Source organism: Pleurodeles waltl, chromosome 9, assembly GCF_031143425.1.
Source record: "Pleurodeles waltl isolate 20211129_DDA chromosome 9, aPleWal1.hap1.20221129, whole genome shotgun sequence".
Lineage (NCBI taxonomy): Eukaryota > Metazoa > Chordata > Amphibia > Caudata > Salamandridae > Pleurodeles > Pleurodeles waltl.
Genome location: NC_090448.1, coordinates 716,736,689 through 716,757,696, shown reverse-complemented (window position 1 = coordinate 716,757,696; position 21,008 = coordinate 716,736,689). Strand labels below are relative to the sequence as shown.

The following is a 21,008-nucleotide window of genomic DNA, read 5'->3' as shown; positions in this document are numbered from 1 at the left end:
TGACCGGCAGAAACCTCTGATTTCAGAAGTTTCCGCCAGTCAGCCGAGTGGAAACCTCGTAATTAGCCTGGGGGGAGACCCCCAGCTCCGTGACGGTCTCTTCTCCACGGGGATGGTGTGCCTTCTGTCAGCCCATCAGATTCGTAATGAGGCCCTAAGACTTTAAGATCACACCTCTTGACTCCGAAAGGCAACAGTGGAAATGCCACAGTCAAATTTTCTTTTGTCTGTTATTTCATTGCTCAAGGGGAAGATCCAAAGTGATGTCATAAGTGAAATCAGCAATTCCCAATTGTTTTGGTTGGCAGAATACCTCCTGTTTCGAAGTCAGTCATATAAGTGGAATATTCCATAAGTCTGAGTTCCATAATTTACTAATCTTTCATTGTAATTCCTGGCTTTTACTGACATACTGTGCACCTCTGAACTCTGTGGATCTTAAGGAGGCAAAGGATGCACAAACCAAGAAGCATTCTGTGGTTAAATACAAAAAAATCAAGCTCGCTAATAAAATACTGTGGGAGAAAGATTGATTCAAAAGGTGTCAAATGGCATTTAAATGTAAGATAATCTGTTTGGAAATTAGGAAGATATATGCAAAAATGGTGAAGACCACTGTCCTTGAATTCTAAATGTTTACAGCAGGAAAATAAACTGGCAGTCTTCAGCCAAAATAGTGGCTTTTGGGCCAGGAGGGACAGTCTGTGTATTTAGAGACACAGTAAAGGTTTTCTCTCTGTAAATCATTACTTCCAACTCACTTCCTTTCTTTCAGTTTGTCATTTAAAAATGAGCATTTAGAAAGTGTGGCAACTCCTACTGCAAACGTTTAGCTTTAACGTTTAAGTGACTGCCTTTATAAAAGGAAGAACAGGCGCCTTTAAAAAGGCATAATCATTTAAAAAAAGAGATAACCTCTTTATTACAGATTCCACTCATAGGCACAGTTATTCAACATTCATGAATACCATGAAGATCCCATTACAGAGAATAGTTTATTTCCCATACCTCATTAATTAACAATGCATCCACGACTCAGACCGTCATCTGCAAAGTCAGCCTCCTGCTTCCCAGCAGAAACAACCATTATCCATTGCAAAATTCTGCGTCTTCTCTTCTGTCTTTGCCACCCATGTTATCTCAAATCTCCACGCTGCTCTACGCCCCTCCCTAAGCTTACAAGGCTCTACTAATCATGTTACTGTGCTCAGTTTTCATCCCATTTCAAGCTCCTGCCATGAAGCTTGATCCCACAATCAAGAATGGCAACCTCTCCTGTGATCCACAGAACTATAGACCCCACACATTTGTTTTTCTCTCCAAGTGTTCCCTCATATATCTTAATTTCTAAAAATCACTACCTACTTTCAGATACATAGTATAGCAGCTGTTACCAAAGAAATTCACAACAGATCAGCCTACACACTTCTGAAGACTTCCAAGGCATTTCTACCACCTAATCCAGCTTGATTCCAAACTGAAGTCTATCTATCTGTCCAGTAATGTCTCTCACCCTCACAGTCCCCAATAAAACACCTAGCTCTATTTTCCAGAGTTTTCTCATGACTCACCATCTTTTCTCGATCAATCCCTTGTTTTGTCTAGGGTACAAAATGCTTCTGTTTTGATTTCTATAGAAATCCACACCTCACTCATCCTAACCCTCTACCACATTGTCTCCTAACTTCCATGACCACTGAACTTGTGTTCAAATGTCATACATCCTAGCCTTTTACACACAAGCCTATCAAGTTTCTTGAGTCTGGTTTGTAATCCAGACAGACCTTTCTTACATTTCAAATGTCATTACCTCAATGATCCACAATCAGTGTGCCTCAATTTTGGCATTTGAGACTGTTAATATACAATCTTCCCACACTAGTTATCACTGCGAAAGGCAATCATACCTCTCTAATTGATTCTCCATTGTCTCCCTCTCCTGTGACCTCTACCAAATCATTGATGTGTTGATACCCTCAATGCTCTGTAATCTGACCTCTCCTCTTGTCCTCAAAACTCTATTAAGTGACTGTATTTCCCTTTTGGCTTCTATCACCTTGTACACCGATAAACCTCAAATCGTTTTCTCCTTTCTATGCCATTCCCCAACCTCTAAGCTCATATTTCAGATAACCTAGCCACAGTTCACTACTAGATTGCCTTCTGTTCACCAATGAACTTTCTGAGACAGAGATTCTCTAATTGTCTGTATCTACTGCATCATAGACCTCTCCGACTCTCTTGCAAGCCATCATCACTCTCTCTTTTGTACGCCCAGAAACATTCATCACTTCCACAGCATCGGTTACAAGATTATTTCTCATTCCATACCTCCAGAAGGATTTGATTTATACTATATTATTTAGAAAAATTGATTTTGCAACACCCTCCGGGTAGGCCTCCACCACTGTGGCTCTAATTATGTGTGGTTTGGGGACAGTACACCGGTGATTACCAATCCCTTCGGTTCTAATAATTATAGTGTGCAATATTATCTCACCATTTCAAGGTGAGAGCCAAGGAACAGTGGGAATCAGTGTTTATGCACTGATTCCCATACGTTTTTCCCCTTGCAAAATCGCCAAGAGGAAAAACCCCAAAATGCTGATTTTGCCATTGTAATCTTGGCTCTCTCTAAAGGAAAATTGAATTACACTGTACTAATAGTGAAGGTCTATGTCTTTGCCTCACTGGTAAAAATTCCCCTCTAACTTCCCTAAATTACACTGACCAACCAATAGCAACACCATTTTATATGGCTATGCAAAAAAAGAGGCTTTTTACAAACTGTTCACCATTATCCACAGGTCAACCAAAGATGCTTCTCCTTTGCATACCAACAATATTATCACTCAGTACAAGTCCTTCACAAATGTGGCCTGTCAATATGTTCTCCACAAATGTGGCCTGTCAATTTTAATCTATTACCAGCGCAAGTCCCCTTATTCATCATCAAAATAGTGACTTCCACCTTCCTGAAATACTCCTGAGTGACCTGTAAATGATTGTCTCTCTTGTAAAATCCAGCGTATGCAGGAATGTCCTGAAACTTCATGCCTCATGTCTCTGAGCTTGCAGCAGTATAAAACACCTTTGCTATAACCCTCAACTTTTTTATCTCTGAATCTCCCAATACATCTATCTGTCCACAGAGCCATGGCTGGCTAACTGCACAAAAGTGTCTAATTTGCAACATACTGCGGGTATATTTATACTCTGCAGCAAATTAGCGTCATTTATTTTTACTCTTATTCTGTGCAAAACTAACTCCATATTTATACTTTATACTTTGGCACTAGACCCGTCTAGCGCCAAATTTATGGAGTTAAAGTCATTTTTTGGACGTGGAAACCTACCTTGCCTTAATGAGATGCAAGGTAGGAGTTCCCCTGCAAAAAATGACTCTATGGCCTTAAAGCCATATTTATACTCCAGTGCAAAAAGGGTGCACAGGAGGGAAGAGGGGTCACCCCATCCCAGGTAAGTACAGGTAAGTATTTTTTTTTTTAAGGTTCTATAGGGGGCCCTGAAATAGGCCCTCACACATGGCACAGGGTGCAATGGCCATGCCCAGGGGACCCTGGTCCCCTGTGCTGGCCATTGGGGTGGTGGGCATGACTCCTGTCTTTTCTAGGACAAGAGTCATGTGGTATGTATGGTTTTGTGTCAGAAAATGACTCTAGGCAGGTTAGAGTATTTTTTTTTACTCTAACCTGCCTAACGTCATTTTTTGGTGCAAACCCCCCTTCTTCCATACCGCCAGCCCCACCCAACTAACGTAATTTTTTTACACTTGCCTACCCTTTGCACCGGCTTGCATCATTCCATAAATATGGTGCCCGGCTGGTGCACAGAAATGGTGTAAGCCGGTGCTAAACTTTTTGGTAAAAAACTGCAATAGTGCAGTTTTGCCCAAAAAAGTACAAATCAGGGCCTGCATGTTTTAAATTTGTTTAGTTTTATCTGATACCTCAGCAGTTGCTGCTAAAACACACATAAATGGCTTTATAATCATGCTCTAGGTAACACATCAGTAACTGTGTATTTTTTAGGGAGTCACACCCCTAACTTGCTCAACAATAAACATGAAATAATACATCACCTAGATTCCCTGTCCTCCTGGAACCATAGATCCCTCACTAGTCCATACCCAATCTTTCCCTAAACGTATCTGAATCTGTAGTATCTACCCCTTCTGGAAATCATTTGGTGAGCAACACCCATGTCATTTTCGATTAGCTCTCTGGTACCTGGCACACCCTCGCCTCATATGCCATTCCCCTAGTACCTGACTCACCAAGGATGTGAGGTTCTATCCACTGTAGCAATCACTAGTACCTGAATTTCCTCAATGCTATGGACAATGAACATGTCCTGCAAATCCTCAGTGGCTCCATCCATCCAGTTGTTGAAAGGGGCGGCTCTTTTGGCAAATTCCAGGTAAAGCTGATCGATGGTTTCCAGAAGCTTCTCAACTCGCTAGGGAGAAAACAACAGAAACACTACTGAAGGCATTCTGCACCTTTCTGTAACAGGACACTGTTTCTTGCATCTTCTTATTACAATAAAAGCATAACAATATCTAAATCTCAGGTCTTTTGGCTATATTTCAATGGTCATTAGTACCACAACATGCTTCTCTGTTTGGAAGTCTTCTGATGCAATTATTTTTATGACATTTTCCTTGGGTTAACCCTTTGACTAACCTATTAACACATAGGTGTCATAAGAGTGTGCTTCCAGTATGCGCTTATGACATTTATACACATAATGCGTACAAGTGCCCGTCCAAAGTTTCCAAGAAGCTTGTACAAACATTGATGACTATACTTTGCACAGGAGCGTGCAACCACCTGGGCAGTCAAGGGCTTAACACTGAATCCAAAGAATTCAATAGTGCTTTGATTTGTTTTAGAGATTCATTAAAACACCCAGCTTGGGCACCATTTGTTGCTTCTGATACTCATTCACAATGCACAGAAACTAGACAAGAGTCACTGAGTTTTGATTCGAAGCTTCATAAGAAATATGTGCAGTGCTTATTGGTATTTAGACCTATCTTTTTTATTCAACTTACTACAATTTGTCCAGTTGAAAATTTAGAGAATATTAATACCTCCTGGTACACAATCAGTGCAATTTCAAAATGCATACCAGCAAAATCAGTATGAGAAGAAGCACCACCAAATTTGCAGATTAAGGCTCAGATTACGGAATTCCAATATATATGCAGTAACACATATTGGAATTCTGAATTTCACAGTGAATACCGCACCCGCTGCAATTTTCCCCACAAGCTGAATTTGATGCAGTAAGCAGCAAATTCTCCGTGTTATGTTATGGTTTCAAAGCAAATCTCAGAATAGCAGATATGTATTAGCCTCTGTAAATACCTCAAGCTACAGTGTTAGCATTTACACAGTCTGGTACATACCCCGCCACCGTCTAACCCACTCATAATTGGGGCCTAAGTGTAAATAAATAATGACAAAGGAATCCCTTTGAAGTCTGTCATAGCATGAAACAAAGCTTACAATGAATCACCCTGTGTGTTTATTCTACCTTCAAATCAGAACTGCTCCTTACCTCCAGGGAGTCCCTCCTTTTCTGCGTGAGGGTACCCAGGCTGTCCCACTGGTCACAGATGGCCTGGCAACGGGCATTCACGGAGGCAGCATCATAGTAATCGAGCTCACTTTAAGAGAAAGGAATACAATGTCAGAAACAATTACTAGCATCTCAACAAAGGAATTTAGGATTTGAAAACAGTGGCGTGAATTTACTGTTAGTGGAACTTCTTGAAAAATTGACCTAGAGTTTGCTTTTATTAAGGTCCTTGAAAAACGTAACCATGGTCTTATTTTCACTGAAAGCCACATAAGAACAGCTACCTAGATTTGTCTTTAATTGAGTGCCTGTGAAAGCCCTTAGGGAGGCTTGTTATTCAGTCTTAATTACAATGATCCTGGGATAAGCTTGGTGGTGTTGTTTTGCAGTGTGAGCAGTAATATTCTTATACTAAGCCCTGGGGACCTCTGTGTGTGAAGAAGGTTTAAAAGTGACTGAAGGTGTCTATTTCTATGTATTTATTGTCACACTGGATAATAAAAATCAAACAATAATACAAATACAGATAGAAATATTTACAATTCATATAGTGAGAAGCGTTTAAAATACACAAACATCCAGGATAACTGTCCAGCTACTTTAGTACAGTAAATCCATCAGCAAGAGCATAAATCGAAAGTAATACAGATTCACTATAAATATATATATATATATATACACACACACCAAACTATCTAAAACACACAGATTAACAGATTAAAATTAAATTAAAAAAAGACAGCCACCCAAAGTTATGGGGCATCCATTAAAGTGCAAGATGGACTGATGTTAGTCAATAATAAATCGCATCTGCCTGTACCAGACTAATTCCAAATATTTAACCAAAGTAAAAACAAAAAACAACATAAGTGCTGGTATTATATTTACAGACCTTATACGCATCTTTTTAAGATTTTATTCAAAGCAATTGGCAAAAGGATGCAATCCATTTACATCTTTGCCTACCATAGGCAGGACAGAAAAACAAAAAATGTTCCTCACTTTCCTCATTTAATCTGCGGACAGGGCAATCCTTTGCGATATTTGCTTTAGGCCTCATGTAAAACTGGCCAATGGTAGTATTCCCAACCTCAGTTCAATATATTAAGTCCTTGTTTTTGCTGGAGTGATAACATCCACAAAGTCTTCAAATTTATGGTTAAGTTTAATAGGGAAGAGCTTGTCAGCCTGCGCCTCGTTTAAGATCTTTTCAACCCCACTGCTTGCAGTACCAGAATCTGTTTCTAACACTAATGCGTGAAGAGGTAGTGATAGCAAAAATGTTATGCCAGAGATCACTTAAGAATAACGATATCAAAACAAGTTTCAGCCAAGGAATGTTAGATGCAGATGGTCTATTTAGGAGATCGGAAGATGTCCCACGCTGATCATTCTTAGCTACAGGTTAGAAGGGATCACCACTGTGTAGACAGGAAAGATTAGAATGAAGATGGAACTCTTGTAGATTTTAGTGCATACCTTAAGTAATGTCTAAAGAACATTTTCTTTTTTACATCCCACTTCTCTCTTAAGTCTCACTGTGAAGCACCCTGAAGTTATCTTTTGGTGGCAGTAAAGAAGCAAATAAATAATTATATTTCTCTTTGCTGTCTCTGCCTTTATTGAATTTTCAGGTATTTCTGTGAGGTCCATCCTACTAACTGTTCCTCCTCACTTGACCCACTGGAATATTGTTTTCATGGATGCCACTTAACTGATATAGTTCTTGGTCAGAGCTCAAACATTCTCATTTATGCTCAAGACAACCAACTCTCATGATAATTATCTTTGACCCCGCGACTGAATCCAGCACAGCCAACCTTTTCACCATGCCCCCATACCTTGCCTCCCTAGGTTTTAGATTTGAAGCACAAAACTGGCTCTCAATCTATTACTAAACCCACTCCATCTGGCACTCCTGACTATAATTTTCTTACACACCTCCAAGTAGATGAATCCTAAGGATCAATCCACGTCCTCTGGTGATATCATATTCTGCTTTACATCCAAGACATTCAAATGTCAATTTGGCTACCTGTGCACAAGAAATCACCTACTTTACTTCACCATTAACCACCTAAATGGTTGGCTACCTAACCTGATAATTTGCAAGAAACTCATTCTAGCTTTTCGCCAAATTCCTCTGCCAAATGGTCACAGGACACTTCCCATAATGGTTCCATTTGTTCCACCAATCATTACCTCTTTGGAATTCCCAATCACCATGCAACCCCTCAAGGTTTAGATGCTTTGAAATGATTGGTCCTCTCCCCTGTAATGCCTTCACATACCAACTCAGAAGCATTCCTGTCCTCACTGAGTTTAAATGTGAACTCAAGTCCTATTTAATCAGCATGGAAAAAATAGGGCCATGGCAGCTCGACCCACCTCTTTCACCACTCCTTAAACTGCAAATATGTATGCAAGCTTCACTTAATGTGGACAATAATCTATCACACTATAACCTCTGTGGTCATGTGTCACTTATTAAACACCAATATATGCCTTATCCATTGCATTTAACCCACTCCAACTGCTACTTATCTGATGAACCTTTTTATGCAACTATGTACAACACGCAGGCCCGGATTTAGAACTTGGCGGACGGGTTACTCCTTCACAATGGTGACTGATATCCTGTCTGCCGAAATCTAATTCCCATAGGACATAATGGGATTTAGATTCCGGCAGACATGTATCACTGGTGGATTAACCCATCCGCCAAGTTCTAAATCAGGCCCTTGGCAGGGTATCAAATCATTAAATACAAATGCATGCAAGAGGCTAATAACTCTTAACACTGGACTGATACTAATCTATTTGACTGACAACCCCAAAGACTTGGAATGATAATAACTGTTTGGATCTAGACAATAAAAATGATAAAAATCTCTATGCACAGGAAAGACATCACCATATGTGAACTGGATGGGATCTGGATAAGATATGACCAGCTCCAATAATAAGGCAGACAACAATCAGATGGCTTTAATTTTTGTTTCCTTACCATTTCATCCCAATGACTAACTGAACAAGTACAAGTAAGAGATGGGATGTGTATGTGAAAGATAGAGTACATCCAGGATTTGGTTTCTCTACCTCCTGGAACATAGATAACAATTATCCTAAGAGGCTGTTCCTCTTTTTGAAAAAATGCTGAATCTGGGCGATCAATAGTACTTTTCACTGAAACATGCACCCACACACTAAAAAAAACCTCCTATTATTGATGGATACATAATAAAGTAGCTCAGGGAGATGAAGAGGGAGCCCATTGCAGTATCTTGCATTTATTGTTAGGGGTGCATTTGCGGGGCTGATGGTTCTAATACATACTTGAGTTCCTGGGCGATTGCAGCAATCTGTTCCACACGGTCCTGGTGAGCAGCCAAGTCGCTCTCGAATGCTTCATGCTTGCGCAACAGAGCACGGATTTCCATCAGAGAGGCAGACTCGTAATCCCTCTGAGTCAGAATCTCCTCCTTACCTGTAAGGGAGTCCAAATGTGAAGATGAAAGGCTCTTTCGGTTCAGTCAAATGTGCAAGGGTACAACAGTTTCAATACAGGGTCTTTAAAAAATGCACTAGTAACATACAAAACAACTGAGATGATTTTTGGGAGGGTAAACCATTAAAACCCATAAGTGACTGCGTTTAAGCAACATGGTACACAATGCCAGACTTCCACTTTAAACTGGACATGTATAAAATTGCAATGAAATGGAAATATACAGAAGTTACTTAACCCATGCACATTGCTACAAATTTGAAACAATGTGAACTACTGCGGAGGTTCCCAACCTGTGGTCCAGGGACCCCTGGGGGTCTGCGAAGCCTCCTAAGGGGGGCTGCGACTGCTTAGAAAATTAAATAATATTAACAGATTAGGTCTCCAGCTTACAGTAACATCTCAGTGGGGGGGTCCACCAATTCTAATAAGGATTCAGTGGGGGTCACCAGGTTCCACATAAACCATCATGTCTGGCATTTTGCTATTTCCATGTGTGCTGCAAAATGCAGCACACATAGAAAAAGCAAAAATAAACGAGGAGGAATAAAAGTATTCCTCCTCGTTGCGCCTTGCTAACACCACCCCTAGTGTGGCGTTAGATTTTGGCGCTGCCTCAGGTGTACGAACACTCATAAATCTGAGGCAGTGTCAAAATGCAATAGGTGTTGCTGTGGCATGCACACAGCAACACCATTGCACGCCCCTTCCACAGAAAGGGCTGCATGTGAAGGGGCCGTATTTACAAGGCGGCGTTAAGCCACAAAAAGTGGCTTAACGCCACCTTGTATATACGGTGCAGTGCATAGCGACACCAGAGCGTCACTAAAAGTGACGCGCTGGTGGCGCTAGGGGTTTATAAATATGCCTCTATGTCTTTCCCTAAATATTTTTAATATACATTTATAAAGAATCAATTTTAATACTTACCCTGCCATTGAAGATGTGCCCTACAGACAAGGTATTTGCATTCTAAAGGGCCTGGCAATACTAATGTGGTAATCTGTCTTGGGGAATACTGACTCTCTCAGAATAACCAATTACTGCTACTGTTGTTAATTCTAGGATGCAAAGATTCCACTGTATTCCTCAGGAACAGATCCTGAGTAATGGGGAAATATAGCAGGAACTGGTGTTACCACACCCAATTTGTACGGTAATTCCCCATTATTGGGTGGATTTGCCACTTAGAATTTTATCAGCATTAAGTTGGTGAAATATCTAGGTGGGAAATCATGGTATTATCTTTTAATTCCGGATTTCGCCAATATTTCCTGTTACAAGACGAATCAGGAAATCCTCCCCCATTAAAATGAGGGCCTAGCTTTAGAAAGTTCTCATACGTGAACATCAATATTAAAATGGGAATATTCCGTAAGAAAAAGTCAAAACAATTGCAGAGTGAAACTATACAGCGTGTTTTGACTTCTCATCTGATCTTACATGATTTAGCACCAGTACTCTGTCTACAATAAACAGCATGGCAAATGTTTTCACTGAGCACATAATAACAACTAGCCAGTAGGAACAATACCTACATGTGACAAGAATTATCATGATAATTTGCATTTTATTTGTGTTGACGTGCCCAATGGTTCTCCTCCTGTACCTCTAGTCCAGGACTCGTGTAGGGAAGCCTTCTGCTTAAACTTCTCGGCCAGATGGTCCAGTCTTTCAAGTCTTCGGATCTCAGTCAACAGCCACTCTTCATAGCCCTTCTCCACCTGTTCCAGACCTTTCCAGGCATTGGCAATATCCTGTGGGAACGTGTACAAGTTTGTCTGATCATTGGTAGCACTGGAAGATTTAGCTGAGTAGATTTCTGGGGCTAGTAAATTAAAGGTCCAAGGCATTACTTGGAAGCCATTTGCACAAGACAGGTGCCTGATACTATGAACATATAGTTTAGATGTCTATTGGCTGGAAAAAGAGTGCAGACAATCTGTGTCTGTGATATAACTGCAAGTACATAGTGAGTATTATCGAAGGCCATCCTATCAAATCTTTGTGTTATAGGGTGATAGTGTGCTTTACAAATGCTCATAACTTGGGGGTAACGTTGGCCTCTATGTGAGGTTGAAACAGACCATATATAATGCTCTGTATGCAGTTAAACAAATAATTCATAAAGGTGCACTATAAGCAGCTCTTACCAACCAAATAGCACCAGCTCTATGCAGTACTTACTGACACCATCTTTCCCTCAGAGGGCATGAAAGCGGGTCTGTTGCTGAGCCGCAGCTTTGTCTGTAAGGTGTTGAAGTTGATCTCCAGCTGGCACTTCTCCTGGACACGTGGAGGCTTGTGGACACGGCGGTAATCACGGAAATCCTCCAGCTTCTTCTGCATGGCACTCATTGTCTGCTCGGGGGTGCGGTTCTCCAGCCAGGGGATGGTGCGTCTAATCCATTCCAAAAGCTAGAAGAAGTAACCAGAAGTGATGAACATTCGAAAGGGAGTTGCATTTGATGTATTGCACACAACAAAGTGCTACCCTAAGAGAAATTCTTGGATGAGATGGGCGTGGTGATGACTTTATTTCTGTTGATTACCCTCAGAACAATGTGATCTATGGTCATATAATAAAATGACATAGTAGGACGTTAAGCTACTCTATTTATGAAAGATGCTCCCAAAAGGCACTAGGATTTAAAAACCGAGAGGAACTATACTTAACTGAGGGCCAGATGTAAAATTTTTCACAATAGCGATTACCTCATTGCGATTTTTAGCGAATCGCAATTACGTAATCGCTATTGGAATGTATTAAACTCCAGGAGTGATTGGCAAGGGCTCGCAAATCGACCTACCTCATTAATATTCATGAGGTAGGTCGCAATTTGCGAGCCATTGCAAATGGCTACAATCACAGGAATGGTGGCCTGCTGGGCTCAGCAGACCACCATGTCTATGACTGGTTTTCATTAAAGCAATCTTTTTTTTTTAAAATGCATTCCGTTTTCCTTAAAGGAAAACGGGATGCGTTTAAAAATGAAAAATGTAAGGTTTTCCCACGGACCACTGCCTGTTACCGAATCACAAACTGGACTTGTTACATACCAAAATGCATTATTGCGATCGCAAACGGCCCAATTGCAAAATTTTTGATACATTTGGCCCTTATGTCCCAAAATTGTAGGCCCTGTGTCATGTACTAGAGCTTCCAGTTCAGAGGAAGAGAATGCAACACAGGTTCTACCGTAGAAATATCTTCATGTAGATTCAATTACAGCAAAAAAAAGAGCAAACCCACTACTGACACCCATAAATATTTTGAATTAAAAAAGGATTCTGGCATTCGCAATGGAGAAGTGCACTAGATGCATCACTTTACTTCATTCAAGCTCTTGTTTTTTCTAAGCAAATCCTAGCTTCCTCTAGAATGAGGTGTGTAGCTATACCACCATATATGCTTTGTTCTCCTCTGAAGCGCATGTTTGCCCAGAACTTTGTCTACCTACATCCGTTTCCATCATGTGCACATGTTGCAATGCATGTAGCAATGCACGCAGCAATGCAGTATACATGACCCAACCTTTCACTGGGGTTGAAAATAAACTGTTTAAGCCAAATGCCTCCTTCTTAGTAACTCATTCACTTTCTCTCTAGCAATATGGTCCTCACTTATGCACGTCGGTACTCTAAACAAAGTCTGGTGAATGCTGTCACAATAGATCTCAAAAAATCAGTTGACACCATCAAGCAAAGCAGCATTCTAGAATACCTATTGCTTGTGATTCTTCAAGGTGCAGGATTGGGCAAAAAGAATCATTAATTCCCTCTGCCTTGGATTGCTCCTTTTATGCCCCCCCAGGAGTTTGGGGAATGGTGGAACAGCGTGCAGGTTTCCCCGACTTAAAACGTTACCTCGCTTGCCAGCTTCTCATACTCCTCCATCAGCTTCTCATTCTCTTGGTTCACAGCTAAAACTTTACAGATCCTATTTGCAGCTGTCTCAGCCTAAAACAGGAAAGACAGAGAGGGCACATTTAGTTACATTGGTATATTGCAAGAAATATTCCTTAGATGCTGGCTCCGAGTATGTAAGAGACAAGATAGAAAAGGTTGTCAAGAAAGCTGGGCACGTTTAAATAGAACCACAGTGGTGATCCATCTCCGACATCGCAGTTCCACATCTCCCATGACAATACACTAGGGGCCACATGTACGAAGATCAGGTTTTGCAACTCACAAATTGCGAGAATTAACAACTCGCCATTCGTGAGTCGCAAAACCTGATGTACAACAGTGTCAATGACACTGTTTGCGATTCGCAATGGGGTCTCAAATGACCTACCTCATGAATATTCATGAGGTAGGTTGCAATTTGCGACCCCATTGTTAATGGTCAGCAGACCACCATGTCTGTGACTGCTTTTAAATGAAGCAGTACTTTTTTTAAAATGCAGACCGTTTTCCTTAAAGGAAAACGGAATGCATTTAAAAAACAAAAATGAAAAGTTTTCTTTTCATTTTTTCAGAGCAGGCAGTGGTCCTGCTCTGAAAAAACGTTTTTCAATGCATTCACAAAGGGGGAGGGTCCCTATGGGATCCCTTCCCTTTTACGAATGGGTTAGCACCAATTTGAGACTGGTGCTAACTGCGATTGTTTTGTGGCCGCATTCGCGGTCACAAATCAATCATACACCGGACTGCGACTCGCAATTAGGAAGGGAACACCCCTTCCTAATTGCGACTCGCAAACCCTTTTTGCGACTTGGTAAATAGAGTACTGACTCGCAAAAATGCGTCTGTACATACCAAAATGCTTTTTTCTCGTCACAAACGGCTCGATTCTGCAAATTGGGCCCTTTGCAACATGAAAAAAGGTACGTACATGTGGCCTTAGATGAGGGTGAGGAGAACACCACCAAAAGCAGAGGTTGTGAAAACTGTGTCTAGATAGAAACGTGGCGGTTGGAGAAGAAGCTTTGTGTCTGTGTTTGTAGAGATGATCCATTTAGCCACTAAGGGATATACGTGTAAAATGCTACGTGTGTCTGCACTGACATTTCAATGGCGTTGTGAAATCAGCATTTTATAAAAAACTATATGAATAATATGTTTAGATGTATATAGAGATTCCTATTCCATAGATGATATAAAGTTAGAATCTAATGTAATAAAAAAGGAACTCATTACAAATGTATGCAACATACAATAGATCTTCCTTCCAATTTGTAATGCTTTCAATCACTAAATGGAAACACGTAGCCATCAGTATTTAAATATACAAAACGATATGAAAGCAGAATACATAAAGATGATCAGGCACTTAAAAATGACCCTGAATTCGTGCATAATCTATGTGAGGCATGTCCTCAGTTCGAGGATCACAAAGCACACACGGGGAGACAACTCTGGTCTTCAAACAACACGTCCCAGAATTACGCCTGCAAAGAAAAGATGGACAAATCTTTTTGTTCTTGGATCCAGCATAAGATAACTCTTTGTGTCGTTCCCTTCTGAATGGGCACATGGGCACAACCTTCTCAGCTTCAGCAAACATTCATGGCCTATAGGTTCATTAACATCGAATCCTCATTTCCGTAGCCCTTCCCCATTCCCTCTGCATCTGCCTGGCATCCCTGGTACCCCCTGACTGACGTCAACGTTTCTGATGTTTTTAGCACTGTACAAAAACGCATGCATATAGCTAACTATGCAAATAAAGTAAACCAGCAAATACGATGATTTTCTTTGCGCAGGAGACGGTGCAGTCAGAGGAGTCACGAGCGTGAGAACCAGAAATGCCAAGTTTGAAAGGATAGAGTTACTTATAAGACTAGCTCTATAATAGGGCTATCTTAATCATATTCCAACCTTTAGAATTCTGTTGCCTACATATCATCCGTATGACTGAGAACATGATGATGACATCATTCTTTCTTAATGCTTAAAATGCTGTGGGATTGCGTTCCTTCCATCCTTTCAGGAGGAACGGCCTGGCAAGATGGTCGGCAGGATTAACAGGGGCTGTAATGGGTATCTCACCATGGGACTGGCTCTTCAGTGATCTTATCAACAAACCTAAAATCCAGCTCGTTGCTAAGACCTGAAGTCGAGCTTTGGGCCTTGGTCTTAGCCCTCAAATGCTTCTTAGGATCAAAGTAGGGATGTAATGATCACACCTCATAAAGGAGCGGCCGTCATGTCACCAATGTCTAACGTTCCATGAAAGCCAAAAAAAACATAAAATCTCCTTCTTGGCGAGAAACACGTACCTGCTCAGCTCCAGCGAAGGCGTGGTAGAAACAAGAAACATATGTCATAATGGCTTTCTCGTCAGGCTTAGGAGTGTTCACAATATCTGAGGAAATGGATACAAGAACACATAAAAGGTTATTGTGAGAAACAAGGACCATTCAAACCTGTGCCCTAATGTATTTTGACAGCGAGAATCCTGCTACTCATGATTCACACCTATGGTTTGACTCGAACACATGACCATCTCTGGAAGACCCCGTTTTCCATCACCTGTATCAATGCATTGTTGTAAGTGTTCCGAACTATCAGGGTTATGATCCCAAACAGCCATACTACAAGTTTTTTTGTACTGGACATGATGCCTAATCATCACGAATCCAGCTTCAAAAGTCAATGTAATTACAACGGCTCCAAAAACTAATAATGCGGAGCCATGCTAACAACATGCATCTGATTACATCACACCACAAACAATGAAAACACATGCATCACAGGCAGAATAAGGGAAAGCAGGATTTACTTTATTTCCTAATCCTCTGATATGTGGTTTCACGAATTAACAGGAAAGGCTTGTCCTGCAGGACGGTGTTTGTTGTTTTTATAACATTATGATTATGATTATTATTATTATTATTATCATGTGGTTCTTTTTTTGGTGCATGTCATGGGTGTGCCAAGATTGTGAAACCTGTGATAGTAAACAAGAGTACTCTATTCAGGCTGCAGTGTGGATGTCCGAAGTTCAATATTCCCTATTACCTACAATGCACATGGTGATTTCCACCATAGATTTAGACAGCCACTGAACTAAATAATCCATATTTCACCCTCAAGAACATACATAGATTACATAGGTGATTTATAGTTTGGCAAGTGAGCCACCACACTGGTTGTCTGTCATAGGTCATATTTCTGCTAGCCAAGAAGTAGCCCATCAACCAAATTTTGGGCCCAATTCACAAAGGTAATTATGCATAATTAGATTTACTGATGTATATATTTACTACTACACCTAGGTGTAAATTCACACTTTTTTGCTGTTCACCATTTCCAACATCTAAATGTAGAGTTACATGTCTCTACCAACTCAGTTCAAGGTGTGGAGATATCGAAGACAGAATTTACCAGTGTAAATTTACTAGGAATAGCGTTTCCCACATAGGGAGTGGTTGTTTTGCTCCAGCAGCAAGAGAGATTTATGTAGTAAAGTACAGGGAAAAGTAATTACGTTTATTAATCCTTTAAAATTATATATTGTAATGTAAAACAAAAATGTAAGTTATTTAAAGTAATTATTATTGCCTAGAACTAATAAAATGAAATGTTACAGCACTTTATTAAAATAACTGTTTAATGAATAATTAAATATTTGAAATATTTTAATTTAGTTATAAATATTACTTGTTATCAAAAACACCCTCACTAACAACCATTTTAATATTTAATTAATAGTAAGTAAATCTAACTCAGTTATGTTTTTATCTTTTTATCAAATTTTAACAGTAATTGAATTATTTGTAAATACAATATTTTCTCACTTTTACACATCTAAAATATTTTATTTAATCCTTTCAAAAATTAAAAACAATGTATATATATATATATATTTTTTTTTTTTTCCACTGAAAAAACAAAGCTTAAAGGGAAGTTATAGCCTTGTAAAAAACTTAGTTAAAACATGATGTTTTAATTTAACAAAACCACTGCAAATAGCAAGTTATAGTTATCTAAAGTAACTATAACCCATGCCTTAAAGTAGCTATATCATGCCACCCAGGTCATACACAGTCTTGTCATCAATTATGTCATTTGAAATGTTGCAGTGATGGTATCAATGATATCATAGGACATGTCATTAGTGATGTAATATGTGGGGTAATTAGCAGCACATGGTGAGGGTGCGAGTTATATTTACTTTAGGACAAGAGTTGTAGTTACCTGAGATAGCTATAATTGATGAATTTCAGCGGTTTGGTTTGTTTAAAATCATATGTTTTAACTGACCTTTTCACCTAACCATATCGTCCCTTTAACCTTTGTTCTTTATAGTTAATGGAAAGTAAGATATTATTACCATACCTAAATATACCTTTCACCTTGGGTTTTGTCAGTGAATTTCTAGAGTTTTTTTCAACATAAAAGTAATATTTTATTACCATATGTAATGCCAATTTCATGCCATGCATGGCCAAAGGCTGTGCGCAGTGTGGGATTGGCCTCAGGAGTGCCCAATCTCACAAACCACCCTTTGCATGCTGCACGCATCCTTTGCCTGTATGCGGGGTGGGGTTGGGCTCAGGGCCTTGCCACAGTAGGCAGACTTACAACCCCCAACAAGCACCCTACCTCCTGCTGCGCACGGCCTTCTGGCACCAAGACACAACCATAAAAACAACCATAAGAGGCCCTTGCATTCCTGCCAAAGCGTATAGAGCTTCCTCTAAGAGTGCTTATAAAAAATGTGGTAAGTTCTTCTGGGGTCATGGATTTATTGACTTGGCAACTTACTCTTTTCTTGAAATGTCGCTGGGGCGGGGGTTGCTGCACTTAACAAAAAGCTTGGTGATGGCCCTGCCCCTTATAGGAATATTACCAAGGTGCAAAAAAAAGTGTACAGAGCCCTTGCAGGGCATTATGGGGCGCTCCTTCAAGGAGCAGTGAGTAATATTTGTTAAATATTAATGGGTACCAGCTGAAGTCTTTTTTTTTTTTTTTTTTGTTTTTTACTTAAGTGGGTGCCCTGTGCCCACCCAGGGCACTCACAGCTCAAATTTTGTTTAGTGTGCTGTGGGGAGAACCCAGGGCCACCACATCCTCAGCTGGATCCCTTGGAGGGAGCCATCCCTTTTTCCCAAATTTCTGGTCGGTGCCCCAGTGCCCAGCCAGGGCACGCACACTTCTGGGATCATTATGGGCTGTGAGGGGAGCCCCAGGGACCCTGCTGCCGCAGCCAGCTTCACTTACGGGAGCCAGGCCCTTTTCTTTAATTTGTAGTGTGTGCTCCAATGCTCACCTAGGAGCCCACACTACTTCCACCATTGGAAGATGCGGGGGGAGTCCCAAGGCCCCTGCAGCCCTAGCAGACTCCCCAGGCAGCACCATATTGGGTGCTGGTGGGAACCAGCACCTTTCCTTTGCTCCCGCCCAGGTAGAAGCAGCATTTTGTTTTACTGATCCTGTCGGGCGAGAGCAAAGTTCTGTCCCCTGTCGGAAGAGTGCAGGCAGGGTATACCCGCACACTCCCGGGCAGAAAATCACAGTGTCCTGGTGGGGTGGGGTCCCTGGGACATTGTCAAGATTTGGATGCTGAAGGATGAGTTAACCAGGGTGGATATCGGCTCAGGGTGCACGGCCCCCCTCCCTTTTTTAAATACATTTTCCCCCAGGTGTTGGGATCTTGGGGGTCTGAACAGACTCAGGGAGGGGGCAATGTGTCTTCTCCCCTTTTAAAATAAATCCATTCAAAGGAAGTCCCCGAGGCCTGAACAGCCTTGACTGATGGTGGGCCGCATACACTCCTCCCCTTTCAAACAATACGGCCCTGGGGGATAAGGTCCCCAGGGCCTAAGAGGCTCAAGGAGGGTGGCTGTGCACCCCCATCCCTTTAAAAACAAAAAAAAAATACACCCCCCCGGAATAGTGTGCCAGGCCTTCAAATGCTTGAGGAGGGAGGCCAAGCACCCCACTTCCCTTAAAAATGATAACATCCCAGGGATGAGGTTCCCGGGGACTGCATAGGCTTGGTGAAGGGAGCTGCATGGCCCCTTCCCTTCAAAATGACTTGCCACCCACACCCTGAACCCTGTCCCACTCCCGGATGGTTCATTTTTTAAATGGATCCAAAATATTAAAAATAAACATATTTTGGCCTGGGGTGTTCCCTCTGGGACAACCCCACCAGGACCAGGGATAGGGTATGCCTAACCTGCCTAATTGTATCACTTCTTATACTTATTTTCTAGGACTCTGAACTCAGCCGAGTTCTAAGAAGGCTGCCGCCACATCGTTGTTAATGTGGTGGCAGCACATCAGATCTCCTCTGGAGAGCTGTCAGCTCCATGGAGCCACTGCAGTGTCCAATATACAATTCTTTTAACCTTAATTGCTCTAAATCTATTCAACAATTTTACACCAAATCACAAAAAGCACACATTATGGGCCAAGAGCTTGCTTTCTGCCACGTTTAGTGTAATTCTGTTTGGTAGTTTGGGCTGTAGCTGTGTGTAATCTTCCTATGGGAAAATGGGCTTTGTGAACCCCCCCTCCTTTATCTCGGTCCCCGCTTGCTGTCATTTATATACATATATACAAATATATTTAAAAGTCCAAATGATTTAATGTATCAATATTTCCTATGCAGTGTTATTTAACATCCTTGCTCCATTATTTTATATGGGATTGATTTGCAGTAACTGAGTGGCCATGTGTGGTGCCAGTCAATCCACAGCTGGAGAAAAGTTTGAACAGTTTTGGGACCTTTGTGGTTGTAGTAACTTTAGAAGTGTCATTTGTGAATAACAATGGTCTTACTATACTATGGGTGAGTGTTTTTAGTAGCCTGTCGCTCCCTAAACCCCTCCTTAACACCCTCCGACTTAGAAGAATGTATTCCACATTTTCAAGCCGCTCTCCCTGGTTCCTCCAAAATGTAATACCATACACAGAAACATAGGAATTGCGGACGCGCAGTTCTCCAGAATAGGTTGAGTACTAATGTAGTACTGTTAAACGTACTACAAAATATATTTTGTGAATTGGGACTTGTGAGTTAGATACCACTGTGCCACGGAGATTTGGTCAAAAGTTCTCACTTCATGTTGTAAGAGCACGTTTTGCAAAATGTAATGATTGATATGCTGCCATGACAAGGTGGCCCCTCAGCATTCTATTTTCAGAAATAAACCTGCAATAGGTAGTTTGTTTTTAGAACAAAAAAATAATATCTCTGGCACGCAGAAAGCTTTTCTAGCCTGAAACAGCAACTTTTTGCACGACCCAATGCGGTGCATGTGAATGCAGTACAAAATAAACACAAATAGGAACCCGCAAATAAGTATTATGGAACCAGACTACTGGGGTAAACAGAGAATGGAAGGGTCCTCAGATGACAATGGGACATGTACACCATCAAGAGGGATACGGACAAAATGAGACATCCTTGTGAGGGAGAGGGACAGGGAAGAGAGACACAGGGGTGGGTTCCAATGATGTGACTGTGGTACTCATGTATTTGTACAACAGTCAGCCAAAGTGTGTAGCCTGGGGGACAGCTGGCAGATGCACAACCTGTAGTTATGCCGTACAGTGATATCAACACAATATATTAAAATTCCGTTTTGGGCATCAGCTAAAGCAATTCAATGATTATCATGAACGTCCCTATATAACGGAGACGGTAGGGTTACATTTCTGAGGGTCTTACATCGTGTATCACCATCAGTACATCAGAGAACCTTCTTAAGTGCAAAACGCTTGCAATAATTGCAACAAGGGAACCAAAACGCATGCATGGGGAGGAAAAAGCTTCTTTAAACAAAATACCCCCAAAATTCTACCAGATATAGTGTGACTCACCTTCTGCATCCAACATCTTTGGTATATCCAAGAATTTTTCAGCCACTTCAAATGCAGTATTCAAGTTACCAATGGGGTCATCCTAAGGAGAGATAGACTGCTATTAAAAAGG

At 41.0% G+C, this 21,008-nt stretch overlaps 1 protein-coding gene across 1 annotated transcript in view; it reads right to left on the bottom strand.

Annotated features, from left to right (window-relative positions):
* The window catches only part of ACTN3 (actinin alpha 3), a 174,800-nt gene that overhangs the window by 40,450 nt on the left and 113,342 nt on the right, over window positions 1-21,008 (bottom strand). Inside the window, exons 7-14 of the mRNA XM_069207832.1 lie at window positions 20,897-20,978; window positions 15,340-15,425; window positions 12,983-13,075; window positions 11,303-11,533; window positions 10,725-10,872; window positions 8,944-9,094; window positions 5,587-5,695; window positions 4,339-4,479 (exon numbers count right to left, since the gene is read on the bottom strand). Coding sequence (XP_069063933.1) covers window positions 4,339-4,479; window positions 5,587-5,695; window positions 8,944-9,094; window positions 10,725-10,872; window positions 11,303-11,533; window positions 12,983-13,075; window positions 15,340-15,425; window positions 20,897-20,978 — 1,041 coding nt within the window. The remainder of the gene's footprint in view (window positions 1-4,338; window positions 4,480-5,586; window positions 5,696-8,943; window positions 9,095-10,724; window positions 10,873-11,302; window positions 11,534-12,982; window positions 13,076-15,339; window positions 15,426-20,896; window positions 20,979-21,008) is intronic.